This window comes from Pelodiscus sinensis, chromosome 1, assembly GCF_049634645.1.
Source record: "Pelodiscus sinensis isolate JC-2024 chromosome 1, ASM4963464v1, whole genome shotgun sequence".
NCBI classification, from domain to species: Eukaryota; Metazoa; Chordata; order Testudines; family Trionychidae; genus Pelodiscus; species Pelodiscus sinensis.
The window spans coordinates 100,382,381-100,408,733 of NC_134711.1; the positions used below are offsets into that span (position 1 = coordinate 100,382,381).

The 26,353-nt window shown below is 47.0% G+C and overlaps 1 protein-coding gene across 6 annotated transcripts in view; it reads right to left on the reverse strand.

Annotated features, from left to right (window-relative positions):
• TBXAS1 (thromboxane A synthase 1) overlaps window positions 1-26,353 on the reverse strand; it is a 349,992-nt gene that overhangs the window by 233,549 nt on the left and 90,090 nt on the right. For all 6 annotated transcript variants that reach the window (XM_075939406.1, XM_075939367.1, XM_075939378.1 and 3 more), the window contains one exon: window positions 22,764-22,857. In XM_075939406.1, coding sequence (XP_075795521.1) covers window positions 22,764-22,857 — 94 coding nt within the window. The remainder of the gene's footprint in view (window positions 1-22,763; window positions 22,858-26,353) is intronic.

Below are 26,353 nucleotides of genomic sequence, written 5' to 3' on the forward strand. Positions count from 1 at the left end.
TGCCAGTCGCATTGGCCACAAATGATGATTCGCGACCAACCAGAACTGTGATCCTCCGATACCTGCTGAGGCGCAGGTAAACATAGTGGTGATAGCCCACCAGGGACTAACTCTGTGGGCTGCAGGTTTTTTTATTGCCCACCCCTGATCTAGATGGTGCTTGGTGCTGCTGTGAGGGCAGGGAACTGGACTTGAGGACCCCTTAAGGTCCTCTCCAGTTCTAGTGTTCTGTGATTAACAGCAGTCAGTAGAAGGCCGGGGTCTGGAATTTTTGCTCTCTGACTGGCAGCTTAGCGAACCTACCCGCCAGACTACAGAACACCGTATGCAGTAAGTCAGTCTGTCTCTTCTCTCTGCTTTTACATCCACAAGAACGTGTGACAAAGTAACCTGTTTGCCTCATCAAAAGACTGTTTGCAGCAGGGGCCAGAAATCACATTATTCTCAATAAAATTGCACAAGTTGGCAGCACAGCACTTCCTTTTCAATTTTTTTTTTTTTAACATCAGCAGTATAAAACCCTGGAAGTATGCATTTCCTACAGCGCAGTAGGCACGGGGCACTGAAATTAGGAATTCTGTACCCAGGAGTAGGTGGAAATCAAAATAGCATGAGTTCATGCCAAGAAATACTAGATAACTAACAACAGGGCATAAACCACTCTAATGGTGTACATTTCCATTCCTAGCTTGAATTGTTGAGCAGAGAAAAGAGAAACAACAGAGCTGAGCTAAGAACAGGTCAGATCCTGACCCCTGTTCTGGCAGCACAAATAAATCATAAAGCTGGTCAACCAGAGAAGCTGACAATTGTGCCAACATAAGGCCTTGTCTACACTAAAAATGGAAGATCGTCGGTGCCGTGATCAATCTTCCGGAGTTTGATTTAGTGAATCTAGTTAAAACTCACTAAATCAAAGTCAGAGGGCACCCTTTCCGGCATCTGGTACTCTTGCTTTGGCAAGAGGAAGGGTAGCCAACGGGAGCCTTTCCGCCCATGGACTTCCCGTTGTGGAGACACTGCCAAGCTCGGCTTAAGGTAAGCCAACCCCAGCTACGTATTCTATGTAGCTGGAGTTGCTTACCTTAAGCCAAGCTGCCAGGTCTAGTGTAGACCTGGCCTAATGGAATTGCCAGTTAGTGTAGATAATTTTTAAAAGGGGGCCACCTGGAAGGGGTGGGGTCTTGGGCAGAAGAGACGGAGCCAGGAAACATCTTGTGCTTCCCCTCCATCCTGATTGGCCTGGGGTGGAAGAACTCAAGAAGTCTTCCCCCTCCCTCCTCTGCCCCATTCCCTAGAGAGAAATGCCAGCTGTTTCAAAACTGCTGGCATTCTCTCTAAGCACCTAGCGGAAGGAGATCTCAGTGTTGTCCCTGCCCCCAGGTCAATCAGAGCCTGGGGAGTGCACGAAACCTCCTCGCCCCGCAAGAGCATGCAGCAGCTAGAGAGACACGCCAGCTATTTTAAAACAGCCAGTGTGTCTCTCTAGTCCAGGGGTGAGCATAGGGTTGCCCGGTGTCTGGTATTTTCACCTCCTGTCTAATAAAAATATTCAGAAAATACTGGACACCTAAAATGTCCGATATTTTCTGATTTTTCTCCCTGCCAGGAGGTGAAAATACCGGACACCTGGCAACCCTACAGACATTCAACAACCAGGACTAGCCCCTGCCCCCCGGACTTCACCCTCTGCTTACCTGGTTCTGCAGGGAAGCTGCCTGCTCACTCTGATCAAGAAAACAAGGTGGCCACCCGCAAAAAGCCTAAAGACTTTTCTTAAAGGGGCCATGCTGTTTTCTTTCTTTTTTTTTTTTTTTTTTTTTGTTTAACTCTCTGGGTCCTTTTTTTTGCTCAACAACTTTGGTCTCCCCCCCCTCTTGCAGGGGTGAGGAAACTTTGTGTGTTCTCCCCCGTTCCCAGATTCTCACTGGCCAGGGGTTGGGGGAGTGGCACGTCGGCCATGTGCTAGATCTAGCGGCTTGGCAGCCTGGTTCTGGCTCATGGAACTCTAGCTCTGCACTATCTGCTCTCTAAGCCCCAATCCTGCATAAGGGGTATATTGGGGGAGAGGATGGAGACATACAACTGGGTTGTTGCACTTGTGATCCATTACTAGTAGATATAATTTAGGGCTGTGGTTCTCAACTTTTCCAGACTACTGTACCTCTTGTAGGAGTCTGATTTGTCTTGCATACCCTCACTTTAAAACTATTTGCTTACAAAATCAGACATAAAAATACGAAAGTGTTGCATTGCACTATTACTGAGAAATTGCTTACACTCTCATTTCTACCATGTAATTATAAAATAAATCAATTAGAGTATAAATATTGTATTCATATTTCACTATGTACTAAATAGAGCAATATAAACAATTCACTGTATGAAATTTTAGTTTGTACTGACTTCTCCAGTGCATTTTACATAGCATGTTGTATATCTAGGAAAATGTGAATTGATGTGGCCCCTGGAAGAACTCTAAGTACCCCTAGGAGTACCGGTATCCCTGGTTGAGAGCCAAAGACTTAAGGCATCTGTGACGGGCGGCTAGTGACCCGCACTCTGGACCACAGAGGGAGGAGAATGGGGCCGCGGGCAGAGAGCCCAGACGGCCTGGGGGCGCCGCACCAGGTCGGCAGGGCCAGAACCTGCCCCCGCGCCTGCACGGCCAGCAATGGCCAGCTCCGCCCCCAGCATGCGGCCGAGGGAGGCAGGTGCCGGGAGTGACAGCCAGGGCGAGGCAGGAGAAACCACCATGTCACGAGGGGGGCGGGGGCTCTGAGCCCCATCACAACTGGCAGGCCGATTCAAAAGAGCCCACCGGCAGCGAGGCCGGGGGCAACCTCCGCCACCGCTGGTCAAGGAGCACCGGCCCCAGAGCGAACCGGTGCATCCCCCACGACCCACCGACAGCTGGGCAGCGCCCCCAGCCGGCTGCAGACAGCCTTCAAAGGTGGCTGATGGCGAGCCCAGGCTCAGTCGCCGAGCCGGGGAATCCCTGGCCCCAACGACGGGACAGGCACCCCGAGGAGCGACTCAGGAGGAGTGGACCCCGGGACAGCATAGCCGCGGTCTGGTGCCGACGCAGAGCCTCGGAACCCCGGTAGGCACAGGGGCGCCGGAGGGCGGGCCCCAGGGACCCGGGGGGGGGAGGGAGGAAGCAGCCTGGGGCAAGACCCTTCTGGCGCCCGTGGACAGACGCGTTTCGGGAGTAAACCCCCGACTGTCGTGCAGGGACGATGGCGAGCCCCTGCACTTAGGGCCCCGGGCTGGGACCCGGTGGAGAGGGCGGGCCTGGGTCCCACTCCCCCTACTCCTCTTCCTCACGACCCCCGCAACCCAGCAGACTACACCAACGCGCAACTGCGCCGGCGGGCCAACAAAGCACAAGCCGATGGGATTAGCCCCCACGGGTGGGGGGGGCCAAACCTGGGGCCTAAGGCCCACACCCCAAGCCGGGGTATAGACGGCAGGTCCTCTGAATCCCCCCTGCTCGGCGGAGAGGGGGTGATCACACCCAACCTACTGGCCCCGGGGGTCGGGAATCCCACCCAGGGGTCAGACCGATGGATGAAGGGGTTCGCTGAACCCCCCTGCCTGGCTGGCAGGGGGTGATCGCACCCCGCGACTCGTCCACAGCATCCTTGAGACTCCTTTAACATCTGCTTTGGGAGGTAGGGGGGCAGGAAAGGGTATGAACTGGTCCATGACATCCCCACAAACCAGTGGAGCACAAAGGTGACAGGACAACTACTTTTTATCTTTGACCTTCAGTACTGGTCACAGCTCAGAGGATTGGGCACCATTTCCTCTTTTAGTTCAAAGGAAAGTAAGATATCCGATCTTTATGTTATTGCCTTAAGTTACAGCAAAAACAGGTGCAAGATGAAGAAGGGCAGACAGACAATCTTCCACCCTTTGTTAAAATTAGTGGGGGTGGGAGGAATGGTAAATTAATCCCTCAGTTGTTCAGATCATCCAGAATGCAGCCAGATTTCTAAGGTCTCCTCTGAAATAAAATAGGTTAGTTCTACAGGATAATAAGCTGGATTCAGGAAAAGAGACTGCCTTGAAACATTTGTTTTGAAGCATCTTTGTCCCCCAAATTCTTATCTTTTTGGTTTTTAGCTATCATAACAGACCAGTTAAATATTTATTTAGATGCTAAAATCTCATTGTGCCTTCTAAAGAAAAGAGCACAAGAAATCATTTTTAGCTGCCTCTTTTTACAGTGGCATGGTCAAAGGGGAAAAATAAAACAAACAATTGCTAATCTGTGCTCTTGACCATTTAAAAATGATCCCAAAATAGTCTGTTAAACTGTTTCACCCGGAGCAGAATTACTCATGGATGCATATGCATGCACACAAAAACAGCGGTGCTCTTGGTTACTGTAATCAAGGAAGCAACATTACTACATTAAACACTGTGAAAAGACCACAAAGCTGTAATTATTCTTTGAGATTTCGATAAAGCACAATTATTAAGTAAACGTTGTCCCAATATTTTTTGTTGCAATGGAGATAATATAATAATCGACATATTTCCTGGATTGATTTAACAACAACAAAAACCTAGCACATTTCACAATGCAGCAAGAATTAGACAAATACATTAACTGATTTTAGTTTATGATCAGCAAAGTTTTGAGGCAATAGACTGCAATCCATCTCATGCCTATTATTGAATCAAGACACTAAATGTCAAAATCTTTGCTGCAAAAGCAAGTTTTCCTTTTTGAAAGTCAAGAAGAATTATAATCATTCTTCTAAGGTGGACAGGAACAGTCTTTTAAGAAGGATTTGACTGTTTTATTTACATTTTTCTGATACTTTTAATACAAACAGCAACATAACCAAATGGATTGAGGGAGAATTGATGGGTGAGTAAGTTTATATTTAAACTCTTCATTTTTTTGTATTTGTTTATTCCAATGGTATTCATGTTTGCAACATACACACACTCCCTGCTAGAACAGGACTGAGGCAAAGTCAGGCAAGTCTTGTGATGAAAGCAGTGACTGAATCTCTTGGGATATGGGTTCAGTCCTCACTTGTGCCACAGATTTTCTGCATCCGCGTGGGCACGTCACTTACTATCTGATCCTGTTTCCACTAAAGTCAATGGGACCATTGTCACTGATTTTAATAGGCTCCGGATCACAACCTTAAAACGTTCATGTCTGTTTCCCGATCTGTAAAATAGAGATACTTCCTTTTTCCACCTCTTTGTCTGTCTTGTCTATTTAAACTGAAAGATATTGGGGGCAGAAACTATGATATCATGTGTTTGTACAATACATCGTACAACAGAACTTCAATTTTGGTTAGGTTTTTAGGTGCTACTATATTAACAAACAACATCAGATTCAAATTCTGGCCAAAATGTGTTCAGTCCTTCAACCTCCTGAGACAGATTCCAGGCTATTTACTGTTCAAAGACTTTTGAACCTGGATACTGGATTGTGATTGGCAGCCATACTCCGAATCCCAGAGGTGGCTGCATTTGGTTGATGAAGTCTGTATGTGCGCTTGTTGTCAAATGTGGGTCCCTGAAACTAGGCAACTGAGTCCGATGCTTGATTTTCAAGGGGGCCAGCAATCAAGAGTGCCTGTTTACTCGGATGGGGTCTGCAGGAGCTCAGTGCCACTGAAAATAAGGTCACAAGCTTAGGTGCCTAAATACAGATTTAGCAGGATAGGGCTAGGCACCAATATTTTGAAAAATGTGGACACCATTTATAAAGCACTTTATATAAAAATTACTGTTCATTCCCACTCTCTTCCCTTTAAAGGCCTCCCATTGGGGCAGTGCTGCTGTCTCTTTGCTTGAGACAGGCTGGAGTCTTCAATTGGCTAGAGGAATCCATCAAGAATGACTCATCAGAGATTTAAAATACTGCCTGTGCAACACTTCCAGCCCTTTTGGCTCATGCAGCAGAGTTAAGAAGTCAAACTCTCACCCCCAGCACACAGTAGCTGGGCTGCCACGATGATGCCCCTCACAGGGGCCTCAAATCCAGGCTGCAGTCTGAACTCGGAAGCCTACACAGTAATGAAACCATCCCACAGCCCAAGCCCCGCAAGTCCAAATCAACTGGCATGGGCCAGCCAGGGATGTTTCTTTGCTGTGTGGACATGCACTGAGTGATTAGGGACACACCTGTGCCACTGAGGGACAGCCCAGGGGCACATTGTCCCTAGGGGAACCCAATCTGAAATTCTACCTCAGCGAAGCAGAACTCCTCTCTGAACTCCCCACCATGCAGGGAGAGCCAACTACACTTTCTTGGGCAGTGCATCTTACCCCACCACTATGCCCAGCTTATTCTGCAGGTGGCTACGAAGGGACAGAGGAACCACGGCCTTGCCTTCTCACCTGCCCCAGTGGGGTGCAGTGCAGTGCCTGGGCACAAAGACTGCAATTGTCTATACGTCCTTATGTGGGTCACTCAAGAGTGGGCAAAGGTTTTTGTGCACTCACTCCACTGCATGCCCCCGTGGGCCGGGTGCATAGCAATTTGCCCATGGACACAAGGAACTCTTGAGTAGAGACAGTAATAGGCTAGCACCCTTCTGCTGCAATCACAACATATATCTTTGCAATCACCGTTAGGGCACTACTAGGGCTGAAAGCACTGCAGAGAAAAGGCTGACAAGGGGTTTTAGTGGCACAAGAACTTAAATAAATGGAGGAAAGAAAATTAAAGGGGAAATCCACAAAGCTTACTTTAAATCAAAACCTGAACCAAACTGACTGTATCCTAATTATAGCAAAGTATTCTGTCTATGTAGGAACCCAAAGATCTCAGGGTATGTCTACACTACCCCGCTAGTTCGAACTAGCGGGGTAATGTATGCATACCGCACTTGCTAATGAAGCCCGGGATTTGAATTTCCCGGGCTTCATTAGCATAAGCGGGGAGCCGCCATTTTTAAATCCCCGCTGCTTCGAACCCCGTGCAGCGTGGCTACACGGGGCTCGAACTAGGTAGTTCGGACTAGGTTCCTATTCCGAACTATCGTTACTCCTCGTGAAACGAGGTGTACCGGTAGTTCGGAATAGGCACCCTAGTCCGAACTACCTAGTTCGAGCCCCGTGTAGCCGCGCTGCACGGGGTTCGAAGCAGCGGGGATTTAAAAATGGCGGCTCCCCGCTTATGCTAATGAAGCCCGGGAAATTCAAATCCCGGGCTTCATTAGCAAGTGCGGTATGCATACATTACCCTCCTAGTTCGAACTAGGAGGGTAGTGTAGACATACCCTCAGTGTGCTTTCTTCTTTTGCCTAAGGAAACCATTCTGGGGCCATCACAATTCATTAGACAATGCGCTATTATATTTTTGAGGCCTCCAAGAGGGCTCTGTGGGACATTAAAACTAAAGAAGTGAAAATGTAAACACAAATATAAATACAGGACACTGCGTCCCCCCTAATTTTATCTGACGTGAACTCCGCAAGGCTCTTTATTAAAACAGTGGCCTCCAATATACGGCCACTTACAGGGAAATAGGCTACAATTTACTCCATCATGAATAACTTTACCCCCCATTTTAAGTTATGGAGAGTCCTTTCCAATGCACTTGTGCTATAATGCACGTTAACGTCTAAGGAAGGCCGCAAATCTGGGGAACAGCTGAAAAATAGCCTGATCACCCTTTGTTGCTTTGTCTTTAATGTGTCCCATGTGTCTGAACTTATCAGATGTGTTCATCCTTTTGCAAGTGGTAAACCTTGTGAAAACTAATAAATGAATCACCCAGCTCATTGGTCATTTCCCATTATGTCCTGTTCAGACAGGTGCCTTGTTAATTACCAGGGTCCTTTGGCAGGTCACAAGCTGTCCAGGCCTTAACTCAATGAAACACTGTTCCTTTCCTTGCAAGCAATGTATACTCAATAATAGTAAGCATGTTCTGAATCCATCAAAACATTGGGATTCCTATCTCATCTTTTCTTTTGCCTGCTTCTTCCTCCAACCCTCCATGGACTCTTTCTCCCAGCCCCCATCTTCTGGGAAGACCGTTTCCCCTTTCTTTCAATGGACTCTTTCACCTTCCTCTCCCCAGTCCCACAAACCCTCCTACACAGTACCGTAAATCATGGCTGTCCTCAGCCATCGAGCCCAGATCGCAGGATCACAAGGATCTTGCCCTCATCTCCCTTTAGAAATGTTTTCATCTGTGGCTACTCCACAAATAAATAGGAACCACCAGATCTCTTACTGGTCAAAAAAGTGGAAAGATTATTCTGGGGGGAAAAAAAATACAATCATTTCCTTTTTGCAGCATTCAATATGAAACAATTTTAAAATGTTTTGTGGATTTTTTTTTCAAACATTTCACAATTTCATCTGTTCATTTGCCTTCTATTTCTGTTTCTCTTCCCCCATAGGATTGCCAGTTTTCAAACTGCACAAAGCTGAATCCCCTGGCCCTCCCCCTTCCCCAAGGCTTCGTCCCCACTTACTCTATCCCCGTCCCACTGCTGCTTGCTCCTCCCCCTCACACACACACTCACTTGCTCATTTTCACCAGACCAGGGTAGAGGTGGTGAGAGAGGTTTAGGGTGAGGGCATTGACTGGGGGTGTGTGCAGGATCTGGGTTGTAGCTAGGAAAGAGGGGGCTCTGGCCTGGGGGATGGGTCTGAGGAGTTTCGAGTGTGGGAGGGGGCTCCAGGCTGAAGATATAGGCCCCAACATAAGGCCAGAATTGAGGGGTTCAGGATGTTGGGAGGAGGACCTAGGCAGGACAGGGAGTTGTGGGGGGCTATGGCTCCTGCTGGAGGTATGGGGTCTAGATGGGGCCAGGGCGCCAGGCTGGGGCCGAGGGGTTGGGAGTCCAGGATGGGGTTCTGAGCTGAAGCAAAGGGTTGCAGAGCAGGAGCAGGTTTGGAGCGCAGGCTCTGGGAGGGAGTTTGTGTATAGGAGGTGGCTCATAGCTGGGGCAGGGGGGTGGAGCATGGAAGAGGGTGGGCTGTGAGAAGGAATTTGGGTGTGGGAGGGGGCTCGGGGCAGAGAGTTGAGGTGTGGGAGGAGCTCAGGGCAAGGGGCTGAAGTGCTGGAGAATGTTCAGGGTGTGGGCTCCTGGCAGCACTGATCTTGGGTGGTTCCCTGTGAGTGGCATGATGTCCCTTGGCTCCTAGGCATGGGCAGGTGGCTCTGCATACTGACTCTGCCTACAGGTACCACCCTTGCAGCTCCCATCAGTCACAACTCCTGTCCAACAGGATCCACAGAGCCAGCGCTCAAGATGCAAGCAGTGCATAGATCCCCCTGGCCATCTCATGACACCTCTCATGTCACCTTTTCCAGGAGTCACGTGGATCTCGGCAGGGAGCCTGCCAAATCTTTTTAGCTTTTAGCAGCAATGCTGACTAGAGCCACCAGATTCCCTTTTTGACTGGGTGTTTCAGGCAAAAATTGTATCCCTCGCTACCCTACTTCCCTACCCTCTTTTTGTCACTGAGTGCAAGAAAACAAATAGTGTCAAGTGGTATGTGTGGTGGGGGCAGGCGGGGAGCAGTTTCTTTTGATTTGCTTCCTTTCTCCTTTTTCCACTTTTAACTTTTCAAAACTACTTCATCTTTGGAAAGGTGCACAATAACAAAGTTACAGTATTTCATTTTTTGCTTCAGCCATCCTGTAATTTTTTCCAAAGTTGAGGAAGTTTCAAAAGTTTGCAGCATGGAAAAAGGAAAAAATGGAATAAAGCCAAAAGCAAAAAAGGATAAGGGAAAATCTCTACATGACATTGTTAATTCATTGCATTCAATGGTGAAAAAAGAGAAGAAACAAAATCAGAAGTGAGAAAAAGCTTTTAAAATGGTATTTAGAAACTAAACCAAAATGAAATTCCAGTTGCAGTAAAAAATGTGGTTTTGATTTTTAGAAATTTTCCACTAAAAACCTAACAAATGATTTTTAAAATGACATTTTCCCCAGAAAAAAATGCTTTTGATTAAAACCTGCATTTTAAAAGTTTCAAATCACTGCTATGAAAAAGACATCTTCACCTATAAAAGCCCACCAGTGCTCAGAATTACAGTTTTTTTGCCTGAGGATTTTGAGATTATTTTTCATGAGAGTCAGATAAATCAATCCTATCTTATTCTGCTGTGCTTGGCTAGTTAAGTTTCACTTTTCCTACAACAAGTATCAATAAAAAATATTGGTGTCCCACAATATGTATTTCCACTCACACAGGTGCAATGGCAGCTTTACCCTGTGTAATATATGCAGTCACTTAGGGCCCTACACCATAGCACACCCCCTTAATACCTCATCTGTTGTCCCATTTGACACAGAGCCATGGCCAAGATTCAATTCCCCACCTGCATTACCCAGCTACTCCCCCTGTGGAAAATTGTACTTCTTCTCCAACTTCCTGGTTTATATGGGGTGAGTCATGGAGGGCAAGCAATCTCATAAATTGGTGTTCCCATGATAGCTATTAAGACCCAAGGCGTGTTGCAGATGAAGGTGGAATGTCAAGGATACATGGTTGGAGAGGAAGCTAGATGGGGCTCTTCTGTTATTTAGCATAAGGACATGAAAAACTGGGACCAGTCAGCTGAGAGACATCTGACCTATATACAGCTGCACTTTCCTGCTTTTCTTTGTCACTCATTCACCAATCCCTCAAGGCCAAGCTGAGGACAGTAGCCCAGCCTTTTATTGTAAGAAATGTGTCATAGTGTAAACATTTTCAATGGAGCTAGGGTTAAGCAGCACGCCTAAGAAAACTCTAATGAAAATAAATTGTTATGTATTTACCATATGCTGAAGAGCATATGGCTAATGCATTTAGACACTGCTAATGAAGTTAAGACTCAGCTAAATTTGCTGGCTCATGGGTAATGCCTGTTGTCAACAACCATTCTGGGTTGTCTATAATTCCAGCACTGTAACGGATGCCTGGTCATTATTATAAATAGCTTTGTACATTTGGACAGGGAGTTCTATGCAGCCTAATAAAGGGAGGAAACAGTGTCCGGAGTCAGTAAGTTCTAACTTTAAAGCTGGAGTGAACAAATGTAACTTCACTGATGTCAACGGATATGTACCTATTTAATACAGCCATGCCTGCTGACAGGGGGGCAAAGGGAGACCTGCTCCAGGGCTCGGCGATTTAAAAGGGATGCAGGGCTCCTGAATACTGCTGCTACTGCGGCAGTGGCTGGAGTCCCGGGCCCTTTAAATCGCTGCCGCAGCACCATGCCGCACAGGGCCGGCTTTAGGAAGTGTGAGGCCCAATTCGAACCGTTTTGGTGCCCCCCCCCCCCCCACACATCCAGGATTTTTTGTTGAGCATTCTCCCAGCTCCAAGTCTTAAGTGAATTTCAACCCAAAAGAGCCAATATTGATCACCTTGACACAGCAAGTGTGTCTACTGATCTCTGTGGCAAAGTAGGTTTTCTATATAAAAAAGGTCTTCTTGTGAAGCCTTTTCCTACAGTTGATTAACAGATGACGTAGATAGCTCATTCAGACCACTGACTGATAATAGTCACCCTGACCAGTCATTAACCATAGTCATGGACTCACCCTACTCTCTATGATTCTCTGATGACCTGTGACAAAAAAGGAGAGTGGAAAGGGAAACTGAAGGGAGAGACCTCTCTAAATTCGCCAATCAAAGAGTAGTATTTCCAACCCAAAAATCACATGGAACGCCTACACAAAGTTATGAGAATGGTCTACAAATCATAAAAAATTTTTAAAATAAAACATGTTGGATTTTTATTGGCCTTTTGTTTCTTGAGTATTTAGGGTTCATGTTTTAAAGCTTTCCTCCTTAGCTGTAAGGCCCAGAAGTATAAATAACTTTTTTTTAAATGAAAGCTGAGATTCCTACATAATCAATTGACTCCAGGCCTTTAGAAAAACACCAAATTTTTTGAGACTCATGATAAAACAATGGAGGAATTCTTGTGAGCCCATGCTTTGCCCACAGTATAAATAAAAAAAACCCAATATCTTCTCCACTAAACATCCTAATGAGATACTGCAAATGGTGAACTGAATTCAACAGCTCCTGATATGAACAGGTATCAACCTAGTTTTTCATATTTGAGATGGGTTACCAGGAATCATACATGAGAATAGGAAATCTTTCCACTCACAAGTCAGCATATTCACAAAGCACCTATAATTTTGATCCATGCATTTATTGGATAGTGAAAGAGAAAGAAGGGGAATTAGTGTAGATAAATGTTCAAATTAAAAAAAAAAAAAAAGGCTAAAGGAATTAGGACTGGGATCCTAATCTCACATTCAGAACTGACTACGACATTTATGACCAGATTTTCAAAGGTGTGTAAAGATCAGATAGATATCTTTGAAGATCCGAGTTGGCAACTGTCTCTTTAGGAGCTTAATTACCTTTGAAAATCTGAGCTTAGATTTCCAAGTCAATTTTCAAAAATGACTTTAGTCACTCAAGTGCTTTTGAAAATTTTAACTGGGGGCCTAGAGAGACAAAAATAGACAAAAGGCAGGAGATACGGTATTCCTTTTAAAAATGTGTGACATCTATTTTTAACAAAATTTTATATTATTTTTCTCCCGGGGCAACTGACCCCTCCAGCCCCCTTACTATGCCACTGCTCCCCCTCCTGCAGATCTATCCTCTTATGCATGTGCAAGATCTGTGAGAGCCATCCCATGAATTTGCAGTTAGTGTCTGTGATGCCTGCTTCTGGATGGTGTCTCAATGCTGCCACATTCACCTCCAAAGAGGGGGCTTCCCAAAGCAGGACCTTGCTGCTGACCCCCAAGGCATCCACAGGTCCAGTCTCCTTTCAATGGGCCTACTTCCCAGGGCTCATTGATCTTGGATCTGGCTTCCATCCCCTCTCCAACCCCCATCAGAACTACTGTGCCCTCCTGGCTTAGGAAAAGAATAAACAGGAGGATTGGAAATTAAGTCGCCCAGTCTCATGTCCCCTAGGCAGGGAATGAGCCATCTACATTAAGCCTCAGCTGGAGTATCATGTCCAGTTCTGGGTGCCACATTTCAGGAAACATGGAGAAACTGGAGAAAGTCCAGAGAAGATCGACAAAAATGATGAAAGGTCTAGAGAACATGAGATATGAGGCAAGGCTGAAGAAATTGGCCTTGTTTACCTTGGAAAAGAGAAGACCAAAAAGGGACATGAGAGCAGCTTTCAAGTATCTAAGGCCGTGGTCCCCAACACGGTGCCTTGCATGCGCCCGCCAGGTGCTCGGGGCTGGCCTGGCCCCGGGCACATGGCGCGGCGCTTGCGGGGAGCGTCGGCCCCGGGCGCGCGGCGCTTGCAGGGGGGGGGGGGAAGCGCCGGCCCGGGGCGTGCGGTGCTTGCAGGGGGGAGGGGGAAGCGCCGGCCCCGGGCGTGCGGCGCTTGCGGGGTGCTTGCGGGGGGGGCACCGGCCCCGGGCGCGTGGCTATGGGGGGGCCTGGCCCCGGGCAAGTGGCTATGGGGGGGGCCGCCCCCGGGTGCGCAAGTGTCCCCGCCCCCTGGCGCCCGGCGGGCGAATGGCCACGCCCCCTGGCGCCCGACAACCTCAAAAGGTTGGGGACCACTGATCTAAGGGTATGTCTACACTACCCCGCTAGTTCGAACTAGGAGGGTAATGTAGGCATACCGCACTTGCAAATGAAGCCCGGGATTTGAATTTCCCAGGCTTCATTTGCATAAGCGGGGCGCCGCCATTTTTAAAACCCCGCTCGTTCGAACCCCGTGCAGCGCGGCTACACGGGGCACGAACTAGGTAGTTCGAACTAGGCTTCCTAGTTCGAACTACCGTAACTAGGAAGCCTAGTTCGAACTACCTAGTTCGAGCCCCGTGTAGCCGCGCTGCACGGGGTTCGAACGAGCGGGGTTTTAAAAATGGCAGCGCCCCGCTTATGCAAATGAAGCCCAGGAAATTCAAATCCCGGGCTTCATTTGCAAGTGCGGTATGCCTACATTACCCTCCTAGTTCGAACTAGGAGGGTAGTGTAGACATACCCTAAAAGAGTATCATGAGGAGGAAGAAAAATTGTTCTGCTTGGCCTCTGAGGTTAGGATGAGAAGCAATGGGCTTAAATTGCAGATATTTAAGACCAGGTTAGACAGACACCTGTCAGGGCTGAGCTAGGGCAACTCAACTTTGGAAGCTCCAGGGGCCACACTGATACTTACAGAACATGCTGACAGGCATGAATACAAAGATTAAGGCAAGACTACACACAGGCCCCAATTAAGTCAGTTCTTCTGATATTAATAAAATGCAATATTTACCCGATTTCTACCCATGTGACAGCATTTTTCATGAGCAATGACAGTCCAAGAATTTAACTACTAAAACATATCAACAGAAGATCATTACACTGACTACTTTTTTTATTTTGGCTCCCACTCGCCAGCCACATGTTGATCCCCACATAAACCCAAACTGCACCGCGGGTCGCAAACAAACTGGCCGTGGGCAGCATATCAAGTTATTAATAAATATTTTATAAACCTTTCCCTTTTCTTTCTGCTGCCATGTCTCCTCTCCTTGCTCCATCATCTCCCCTGGTGCCTGCTGCCCTCAAACTCCTCGCCCTCCTCTGCTGTCCTGACTTCTGCCCTTCTCACTGCCCTCAGCTCTTCTGCGACCTGTCCCCCTTCACCAGCCCTTCTCTCCCCCCTGTGCCCACTCCTCCGGTAGCCCCACTCTGATCATGTGAGCTACCCCTCTTCTAACACCTCCCTTTACACACCTGCCCTGCCTCTCTCCTCTAGTGCTGGTCCCTCCCCTGCAGGTGTCTGCCCTTCTGCTTCACCCCAGAATCCCCTGGCACCTGCACCTTCCCTTACCCCTGAATCCTCTTCGTGCCTCCTCCTTCCCTTACTGCCCTGCCCCCTTTTTCCCTGATGCCCATCCCCTCACCACTCTCTGATAGCATTCCCCTCATGCCCCTGTGCCCTCATACATGCCTTGCTCCATCCCTACCTTTTGCATGCCCACCCCTTCTTTCAAGCCTTCTCTCAGCACCTTCCCCTCCCCCCTCAAGTCCCCAATGCCCTTCCCCTCTCCTCTCCCAGCGTCACCCTGTCCCCCCTCCCACTGACACCTCCCCTCCTGCCCTTTCCCTCATTGTCTGCATTTGACCCCCTGCCATTTGTCTCTCCTATAGCCTCTCTCTTGGTGCCTTCTCCTTTCTTCCCCCTCTGCACAAGCCTCTTCCTCTCCCACACCTCTTCCTAGTTTCCTCCTCCCCTACCTTCTGCCTTCTACATGGCCGGACTCCAAACCGCGTGCACTACCGCCACCACCTTTTCAGTTTCAAAATCGCAGGTGTGACGTGATGTGACGTGACATGATGTGATGTCACGCCCGGGTGTCTCTCCGCTCACTTGCATGGTGGCGGCGGCAGCCAGCAGCGTGTGCAGGTATGGGCGGGTAGCAGAGCTGACCAAGCCGAGGGAGCTGACTTCCGGATGCAGAGCGCAGGGCCCCCTTAAGCGCGGGGCCCGATTCAGCCGAATCGGCTTAAGGCCGGCCCTGGTGCCACACAATCCATGCAGCAATAAAGGCAGGGAAAGAGGAGCAGCATGCCACACTCCACATGACATGGAAAGCTAGCTGCCCTAGCCCTGACCCTTAAACCTGAGGCCCTGCACCTTCTGGGAATGGGACTCATAAAATCACAGGGCTGGAAGAAACCTCAGTCATCAAGTCCAGCCCCCTGCCCAAAGCAGGACCAAACCCAACTAAATCATCCCAGCCAGGGCTTTGTCAAGCCGAGACTTGAAAACCTCTAGGGATGGAGATTCCACCACCTCCCTAAGTAACCCTTTCCAGTGCTTCACCACCCTCCTACTGAAATAGTTTTTCCTAATATCCAACCTAGACCTCCCCCACTGTAAGTGGGGGAACCGCCCCACACTTGTCCCCCAAATATAGCAGTGACTCTTTTATATTATTTTAATTTAAAAACCAATAAGACTTCTCTTGGCCAATAGCCATTCTCCCCAGAACAATAACTCACCAACATGGCTAAGGCAGATATTGAACAGATTGCCATTGTTCTAGCCAGATTATTTCTCCCTTTTTAAGTGTTTGCATACAAGATGTTAGGTTGACAACCATGGATTCTGAAATCCTTTATTAATGGCGTTATTGTGTCGTCTTTAAATGAGACACAGGGTGAAGGTGCTGAACTCCTTACCGTCACCAGTTCAGAGGAGTTGTTAACCTAGGAGTTCAGATTAAAGCATAATTTGAGTGGTTGCATTCTGCCTACCTGTGATCCCCTAAAATAACAATTAAATATATTTCACTTGCAGCCTTAAAAACCGTTGTTTAGTGTTGATGTAAATAGGTGCTGCATTTCACTCCAAAAATAGCTGCATTTCAGTGGTACATGAAGTAATTCCTATGTATAGGATAGCCTTTGCAATCTTTGGAATTAAAGTGGCTATGTAAATGTAAGGTATTCTTAGAAAAGTTATATCAAATTGCAACCTCCCATATATCACTGCCCCTGTAATGTATCTCAACCACAATATCCATCAATACAAGGTAGATCAATCTCCACATCTATGAAATCTTTAGCATCTTTGATGAAGTTGCTAACATCAGATCCAGCTGTGATGATAACTTTGTGTGATGTGTTTCAGAGGGGTAGCCATGTTAGTCTGTTTCAGCAAAAACAACAAGGAGTCCTGTGGCACCTTGAAGACTAGAAAATTTACTTGAGTATAAGTACTCAGATGTATGAAGTGGAAACTTCAGTTTGGCAGGGAGCGTTCCATTACTCTATGGAGGACCAGTGCTAACAAGGCCAATTCAGTCATGGTGGATGTGGCTCACTCCCAACAGTTGATTAAAAGGTGAGAACACCAAAAAGAGGAAAAATACTTTTTGTAGTGAGGTAGCCACTCCTAGGGCTCGTGACAGATGTTGCTGGGGCCTCGGCACTGTGAGAGGGCTCAGCTCCTGGCCCCCTGGAAGGGGTAGGGCCTTGGAGAGAAGGGCAAGGCTGGGGCAGCCAGCTGTTAGCGCTGCCTAGACCACACTGCATCTCCCCAGCAGCCCTCCATGCTACCCATTTCATTTCTCTGCCACTGTGCCGTGGGGAGGGTTGTATCTGTAATGCCTGCGTGTGTTTCATTCAGTACAAATATATGAACAAGCCTCTAAGGCAAGAAGAATTTTCCCAGTACCTTAGAGATGACTAAAAATGTTACTGGGTGATTTTACAGTGTCAGCCAACAATACATGTCCGTGACCAAATGGGGAAGATAATGAGAGATCTGTTCATTATGCTATGGCCTTGTTTTCCAGTTCCACTTAAATATCCATCAACTGGCAAATAAACACTCCCCGTTTCATTCCTCTCCTTGTGTTTATCTCTGCAAAACAACGCAAAGCCATATGCAGGCTTTTACTGTCAAGGCAACCTATATTATTCTTGCAATTAACACAGGCTGATAGGCTACGGGTAAGATTCCCCCTTTTCACTCCCTCCTATCCTTCTCATCATTTGTCTTTCTTAAACCTTGCTCTGGTTTACGTGCTGTGTCATTAAATTCCAGAACAGTCAATGCTGCAGCTTCTGTCTCCAAACACTGATGTGCTGCTTTCTAGTTCAAAAATTAGACAGAGGTTAATTTCATTACGGAAACAGCTCTGAATTTTGTTTGTTTGACTTACACATCAAAGGATGCAGTTGGCAGACATGGAGTGGGAAAGAATCACATTTCATCTCATTTCTCCCCACACCCTTCACTCAATAAAACTACCCAGCACAGCCCAATCCAACACTGAATGAGACAAAGCATCCATACAGAGCCCATTTTCCATTCAGCAGAAGTGGGCTGCTCAGGGGAAGCCCAGAACTACAAGTAGGCCAAGCAGGAATAAACAGAGCAAACAAAGAGCATCTTGTCCATGCTGAGAGGGGCTAAAAGAGTGATGTCCTTCATTAAAATGCAAGGCAGGGAGGCAACACACAACCAGTCACAAGGATCGTTGAAACTTTGAATAAATTATGGGGAAAAACAAACAGATAAGCATGCCAATATATGGACCCAAAGCAGCTCACCCAACAGTCTAGAAGGTGCAACTGGTTATAAATATCCTGTCCATCAAAAAAAAATTAAACCAAACCAACCCAACCCAACCCAAGCAGCATAAAACCCCCAGGACCATGGCATTTTCTCAGCTCGGCAAAGATCAACAGCAAGTAGAATAGCACACAGTGCCCACAGGTAAAGTGCCCCTTTAATGGAACCATTTAAATGCCAAGAAAATGACATTTAAAAAGCAGCATAACTGCTTTCTTGGAAAAGGGCGAGGGGCAGGGAGAGTGGATACAACGCTACAAGAGCAACAGGTCAAGTATGCGCTGTGGTTCCTTGGGGGAAGGGCCACGTTATATATGTTTGGCTTTGAACGTACTTGTCACATAATAAAACCATTAGATTGTGACTTAAGGGGTGATTTTTGTTCAGTTTTTAAATAGCATGTGACTCTAATGTCCTATTTAGTCTGTGTGCTCTGTGTACACCTTGTGTATCCTGTTCTGCTTCCAAGGGGGATACCCATTGGTTTTCCCACAGATCTGTAAGAAAAATGCAAGATCATTGCAGGAGGATGAGAAACATTTCAGCAGTCCTAGAGAAATGGCATTTATGTCTGCTGCAAATCTCCTGCTCCGTTACTGGAAAAATTAAACCCAACGTTTTTACAGCATAATCACTTTTACTTCTGCAGCAGATGTTACCCACCACAAATGGTTCTGATGTAATCGAAGTACTTTTAATCTAACATTTTGGACTCCGAGGTAATTATTCACTGTAATAATTCCATGCCTTATTTTCTATAGAAGATTAACTTGGCATGTTTTAATTTCAGGATGTGATTGTTGCTCTTTCTCCTATTCTTTAAAGGAAAATGGAACCTTACGAATAATGGAACAACTTGTTGTTTTAAGTCAATTCTTGCCTCTATTCATTTCCTTGCACATCCCCCACCCAAAGTTTCTCCCCCCAACAACCAACATCTTCCAGCTCTCAAAAGACACTTCACAGCAGCAACACTCATCCCAGCCAACTGCCATGGATTTTCCAAACACTACATTTATTTATTTTTTAAATAAACAATACATGCTCTTCAAGAAAGTGTTTTTGTTTGAACAGAAGAGACATAAAAATCATATCTGAATTTTTTAACAGACATTTGATTTGTAGGTTTATAATAAAAAGCAGCATTCTGGGAAAAAAATCCTACTAACATTAGTAATCCTTCCCTGTTACTTCAAGGCAACCTGGGATAAGGCCTGATATTCCTCTCATTTATATGATAGAATAAAACTGGCATTAAACCCGTTAACTTTACTAGAGCTACACCTGTTTTACATAGTTTATGTGAGAGGAGAAGCAGGCTCATAAATTTATTCATCTACACAAGTAAACTTAAGTGTTATCAATTCTAACAATTTTATTATGAGTCTTGTGGTATTCAGTGTTTTTCTTAAAACCCTATTTCCTGGATTTATGAGATTATGGGAGAATTTCAGTGTTAATTTTAAAAAGTTTCTAGACTTCAGGGCCTACAGAGAAAAGTTTAAAAATGTGACCCAAATGCAGCAAAACCCTGAAAGCAAATAGAAAACTCTTTAAAATATTTTTATGTCTCTATTGATTTTTAAACCACTTTTGATTGGGGGTGGCTGACATGAATTTTGAATGCTGGGAGTTGGCAATACAGGCAGTCCCCGGGTTACGTACAAGATAGGGACTGTAGGTTTGTTCTTAAGTTGAATCTGTATGTAAGTTGGAACTGGCGTCCAGATTCAGCCGCTGCTGAAACTGATCAGTTTCAACAGCGGCTGAATCTGGACGCCAGTTCTGACTTACATACAGATTCAACTTAAGAACCCCAGGCATCCCCAAGTCAGCTGCTGCTGAAACTGATCAGCGGCTGATTCCAGGAAGCCCGGGCAGGAGCTTCCTGTAGTCAGCCACTGGTCAGTTTCAGCAGCAGCTGACTTGGGGACGCCTGGGGCAGAGCAGCTGGGGCGCTGCTGGGTTGATCCAGTAGCGCCGCCGCTCCTCGGCGCTACTGGACCAACCCAGCAGCACCCAAGCTGCTCTGCCCCAGGCGTCCTGATTCAGCCACTGCTGAAACTGACCAGCAGTGGCTGAATCAGGACGCCTGGGGCAGAGCAGCTGGGGTGCTGCCGGGTTGGTCCAGTAGCGCCCAGAGCGGCGCTACGGGACCAACCGGCAGCGCCCCTGCTGCTGTACCACAGGCGTCCGGAGCAAACCCGCGGAGCACGGGGGCAGCAGGACAGCCCAGACGCGCCGTGGCTGTCCTGCTGCCCTCGGGCTCCATGGCTTTGCTCTGCTTTGCTCCCCGTCCCCCTGGTCTGCAGACCAGGGGGACGGGGAGCAAAGCGGCAGAACACGCGGGCAGCGGACAGCCCAGACGCATCTGGGCTGTCCGCTGCCCGCGTGCTCCGTGGCTTTGCTCTGCTTTGCCCCCCGTCCCACTGGTCTGCAGACCAGGGGGACGGGGAGCAAAGCAGAGCAAAGCCGCGGAGCACGCGGGCAGCGGACAGCCCTGTCCGCTGCCGCGTGTTCCGCCGCTTTGCTTCCTCTCCCTGGTCTGCTGGAGACCAGGGAGAGGGAGGGCCCTGTTCGTAACTGCGGAGCGTAACTCGGGGACTGCCTGTACTGATGACAGGGAGAAGGACTTGGTCTTTTGAAGAAGCTTAGAAGAAAGACTTTATAATATCACTTCTACACAATCACATCATTGCATCTCACATGTAAGTGCAAAGAGTTTTTACTGTTCTATACATGAGGACAGGATGTACAAGCATTTTACAACTGCTTGCATGTGAGCTGTCCTTAGAAACTAACCCAACTACGAAACTGCTGCTGTGCCCTTGCAGCTAGGTCCTTCCTAATTCCCAATAAGATGAAACATTGCGCCTCCGGTTATCTCCGACTGAGAGAGGAGGAGATGTCCTCTTTTGAGTTCATTACAATACATGTGTACATGAAAACGTTACCATTAGAAAACAGTCTGCAGCACAAACATGATCTTCCTCTTACCAATGTGTTGCTATGGGCACTATTTCTGAGAAAGCAATCAAAGGAACAGAACAGGAAAATATAGAACATATCAGGGGAGAAAAACAAATTACAAAGCACCTGGACTAAATGCTACATGGGCCTAGCTCCCACTGACAGCAATAGAACTGATCATGCCCACCCCACAGTCGAACAGAGGACAGGATTTTCAAAAGAGCCTAAATGATTTAAGACTGCAAATCCATGAGACTTGCTCTCTTAAGACACTTCAGCACAGTTAAAAATTCCGAGAATTCTTATTTCTAACTACTCGTGTGAACATAAAGCTGTAATTGCACATCCGTTCTCAATGGTTTTGTTTCTAAAAGACCCTGTAAAATAGCAGGTGTTTTCTCTTTGTTGTATTGTTTCACGTTAATTTAATGTACATAAAATAAACCAGGTTAAACAAAAGTTGTCTAGATACAAGCACAAGTAACAGCAGTGAAAATTTCCCCACAGTACTCTCTTCAGTGCCTCAGCCCTGGTTAAGAGCCACTCCCTATAGGTGTAAGAAGGTAATTCCGTTCTCAGTCAGGCTGTTGTGCCAGCCAAAAGACGGATTGTGCTTTGTCATTCAAGAGACACAAGATTAGTTACTTTCAGTTTCCAGGCTGGCTTCAAATAACAGTGCAAAAGCTGACCCGCTGCATGTCTCGTTACTGCCTTCCAGTCCTTGTTAAGGTGATTCAGCCTTTTAAATTCTCTCCTGGATGAAACCGAGCGCACAAGTGAAAATGACCATTTACATTAATACTCCAGGTACTTCAAAATGGCATACCAAATAATGAATCAGATACTGGGCATGCAAAAGGAACAGGCTCTACACTCTTATTAACATCTCACAGACAATCTTGGACATTAAACCTTTTTTGGCTCTTTTGATGGGCAAATATGGTCTGAACTCTGGAGTTATTCCAGATTCCTTTCACAAAGTGCTTTGGAATCTTGAAAACCAACCTGGAAAATACTGATGGGAAAGGGAGAAACTTTAGGACTCCATACCTGAGAAATGATGGTGCTTCACTGAAACTCAGATTGAGAGACTGGGTCTTTGGGAGCTTTATTGAAATCAGACCATAAAACAAAAACGTTTCTATTGATGAAGCTGTTCTTTTGTGTAACGTGAGCAAAACAAAACAAAACCTAAACTAAAACAAAAAAAAATGCTCAAAACAAAAAAGACCTTAAAACTGGTGCTGGGATGAGTATTATTTAATGGTATCTAACTTCAGTTGCTTCATTGGGAGTAGACAAAGTTACATGCTTTGAAATAAACATGTGAATTCAGCAACAAAGGGCTGTAAAAACTGAAACAGCTCAGAACAAACCAGTCAGATCTAGTTAATATAATCTGTTCTATTCACATAACCAAGCTTGCTCCACCAAGGGCATGAACTTTCCTGGAAAAGCTCAAGTAATTAGCTTCAGAAGCTTACACCCTTTCTTTCCATCTGGTTAATTTAGTCCTTAAATCAGCGACACTTAAAGGCGGCTGCTTGCTATGTTCCTTTTGGTCACAAAGGTGAGAGTTTTCCTTATTCTTTCCATACGAATCTGGTCAAAGAGCAGCAATCAATAGCTACAAGATCAATCTCTGCCACCCTCTCCCCATCTCCCGTGCTCTTTTAAACCATTTTTGGATAGATACCAAACAATTCCTTTCTTACCTGTTGAAAGAACAGCAGGTTTCCGATGAAAGGCAAAGGTGTAGGATGCCTGATACCCACCCTCTGCAGCCTGGAGAACGCAGAGGTGGAGTACCTGTGAAAGGTAACAGACAAGAATTTAATTTTGGACCTAGTTACTAGGTGGTTTCCCAGAGTTATTAGGCCATATAGAGTCCCTAGGGGTATGTCTACACTACAACGTTAATTCGAACTAACTTAGTTCGAATTAGTTAATTCGAACTAACGGATCCAGACTAAAAAACTAGTTCGAATTAGCATTTTGCTAATTCGAACTAGCATGTCCACATTAAGTGGACCCTGAAACGGGCTTAAGGATGGCCGGAAGCAGTGCCGGCAGAGCATCAGAGGAGGACTTAGAGAGTGGAGATGCTGTCTCAGGCTAGCCGAGGGCTGTGCTTAAAGGGTCCCGACCCCCACCCCGGACAGACAGTTCTCAGGGGTGCCCCGCTTGCAAAGCAGTCCTGGCTTGGATTGCCCGGACTACCCACACTGGGCATATCACACCACGCAGCCATCAGCCCGGCTGCACTTGCCGCAGGCTGCCATCTGGGCAGAGGGGGCAATCGGGGGGCTGCAGGAGAGCTTCCACCCCCAGAAGCCTGCAGAGCCAGCCCAGTCCTCCCCATCGGGGGCTCGTGCCCCATTCCTCCCTCACCTCCTTCCACTTACCCTTCCCTAGCCCCTCTTCTTGATGTACAAAATAAAGGACAATTGTGTTCAAAAATGGAATCTGTCTTTATTGAACAAAACTGGGGGAAACTGGGAAAAGGAGTTGGGAGAGGGGAAGAGAGAGGCTGGGAGAGGGGAGGGCAACTAAAATGATCAGGGGTTGGGAACAGGTCCCATATGAAGAGAGGCTAAAGAGACTGGGACCTTTCAGCTTAGAAAAGAGGAGACGGAGGGGGGACAGGATAGAGGTCTCTAAAAGCAGGAGTTGGGTGGAGAGGGTGCATACAGAAAAGTTCTTCATTAGTTCCCATAAAGAAGGACTAGAGGACACCAAAGGAAAGGAATGGGTAGCAGGCTTCAAAGTAGTAACAGAAAGTTGTTCTTCACAAAGCAAAGAGTCAACCTGTGGAACTCCTTGCTGCAGGAGGCTGTGAAGGCTAGAACTAGAACAGAGTTTAAAGGGAAGTGAGATCAAGTCATGGAGGTTGGGTCCATGGAGTGGTATTAGCCAGGGGTAGGAGTGGTGTCCCTGCCCAAAGTTTGTGGAAGGCTGGAGAGGGACGGCACGAGACAAATGGCTTGGTCACTCTCTTCAGTCCATCCCCTCCAGGGTCCCTAGGGTTGGCCGCTGTTGGCAAACAGGCTACTGGGCTAGATGGACCTTTGGTCTGACCCAGGACGGCCATTGTAAGCTCAGGGCTCAGGGTCGGGGGTCTCAGTGGACCCCCTTGATTCTCTTGCACACCTGCTCCTGGGTGGCCAGGCTGGCAGCTCTCCTGCCCTAGCCAGCCACTTTCCTGTGCCTAGTGCGGAGATCATGGACGAGGTCCACGATGTCTGCACTAGCCCAGGCGGGTGCCCGCCTGTTGCGGTCCCGGGCAAGCTCCCGGGAGCCGCCAGGCTGGTCCCGGGAAGAGGGGGAGGGCTGGGGGGCATCGGGTGGGTGGCTCGATCCGTGCCAGGTGCAGGGTCTGCTGGCTGGGTGCTGGCAGGCTTGCACCTGGCACGGGCACCGTAGCCAGCCCGTGCCCCTTTAAGGGGTCTGGGGCCGGGAGGGGGGCATACGAGTTTCCCTGGTGTTGGCCAGAGTGGCCACCAGGGAAACCTGGGGAGGGCTAGCCTCCCACTAGCTCGAATTAAGGGGCTACACACCCCTTAATTCGAACTAGCTAGTTCGAACTAGGCTTAGTCCTCGTAAAATGAGGTTTTCCTAGTTCGAACTAAGCGCTCCGCTAGTTCAAATTAAGTTTGAACTAGCGGAGCGCTAGTGTAGCGCCTATCAAAGTTAATTCGAACTAACGTCCGTTAGTTCGAATTAACTTTGTAGTGTAGACATACCCTCGAGTAAGAGTGGGAGGAGATGCTTTCTGAAATTGGTCAAACGGCATAGTTAATGCAGTGGCATTGCTCTGCAGCTCCGTTTGTTATGTGCACCTGCAAAAGCCAATGGATGGATGCCCAAAGAGCAGGTGGCAGAGAGAAAAAGATTCCTCAACACAGCATATCTAAGCCTGGCCTGGAAATTTTTGGGGGCACCTGTTTCTGCTCACAGATAAACCAGTGTAGATCAAAAGAAATGCCTGTGAAGTCAATGCCCTGACACTGCCATAACATAAGTGAGATTAGACAGGGCATTTCATTTCTGACTGGTGGCACAAGCGCAGGGAGCAAAAGGGGGGGACTTTGTCAATTCCCTTCCCCACCACTATCCAGATATAGCATCAGTCCAAGAACTCAAGCTGGAATGAGCAGCACTAGACACAATGCACTGCCTGATGTACCAATTAGCTGATTTGCCAGCTGTTAGTCAGCAACTTAAAAGGTAAAATAGGAAGAACCAAAAACCAATGGAAAAACTCCCATGTGCACTTATAGTCAAATGCTGTGAATGTTTATCATCAGGGACAACACTTGAAACCTTTATATCAAAATCAGTTTAAAAAAGGAGTAGTGTTTTAGGTACTGGAATCTGCCAGGGATGAGCATGAACAACAACTGTAAACAGCCAGATACATAATAAAGCTTTAACCAAAGAGTTACACTACAAGGACCTGATCCAAAGCACCATTCAGTCAATAGAAGTCCTCTCACTAATTCCAATGAGTTTTGATCCCCAGTTCTCAGTTCAAGGATCCTCTGTGGAAGAGTCTGCTAGTCACACAACCTTCACACACTCCACTTGAAAGACACTAGGTGACATATAAATGCTCTGCTCTTATCTGAGACTATGTCTACACTACAGGCTTCTTGCACAAGAAGCTTTTTGCCAAAGAGATCTTCCGCAAAAACTTCTTGCACGAGAGCGCATCTACACTGCAAAAGCACATCAAAAAAGCGATGCCCTGTTGCACAAGAGAGCATCCAGACTGCATGGATGCTCTCTCAAAAAGAAACTCTGATTGCTATTTACAGAATGGCCACCAGGGCATCTGTGCTTTTTTCGATTGTCTCTTTTTGCGCAAAAAAACCCTGTTCCCCGTCCACACACACCTTTTTGTGCAAGAGCTCTTGTGCAAAAAGGAGTTATTCCTCATAGAAGGAGGAATACCTACACTAGAAAAATTCCTCTGTTCTTTCATTTTACTTGCGTAAAAATGCGCTTCAGGTGTGGACGCTCCACGTGTTTTTGCGCAAAAACTCTGTAGTATAGACCTATCCTAAAGGATAGAAGGTATGTGCTTGCCTTTCACTAAAAAATGATAAAAGAAAGAATAGTTGGACTCTGAAATGTCTTGTCAGGGGACACCATATTGTGTGTCGTATATTGAAGGGTTTTTTTTCCCAGTGTTAAAGAATTCTGGGTGCTGAAATATTGCACGACTATAAACAGAAATAGTGAGTTGGGTCTCCTGGGAGCAGCAAAACAAAATAAGACTAAGGTATCCAGTCAGTGGTGTTTT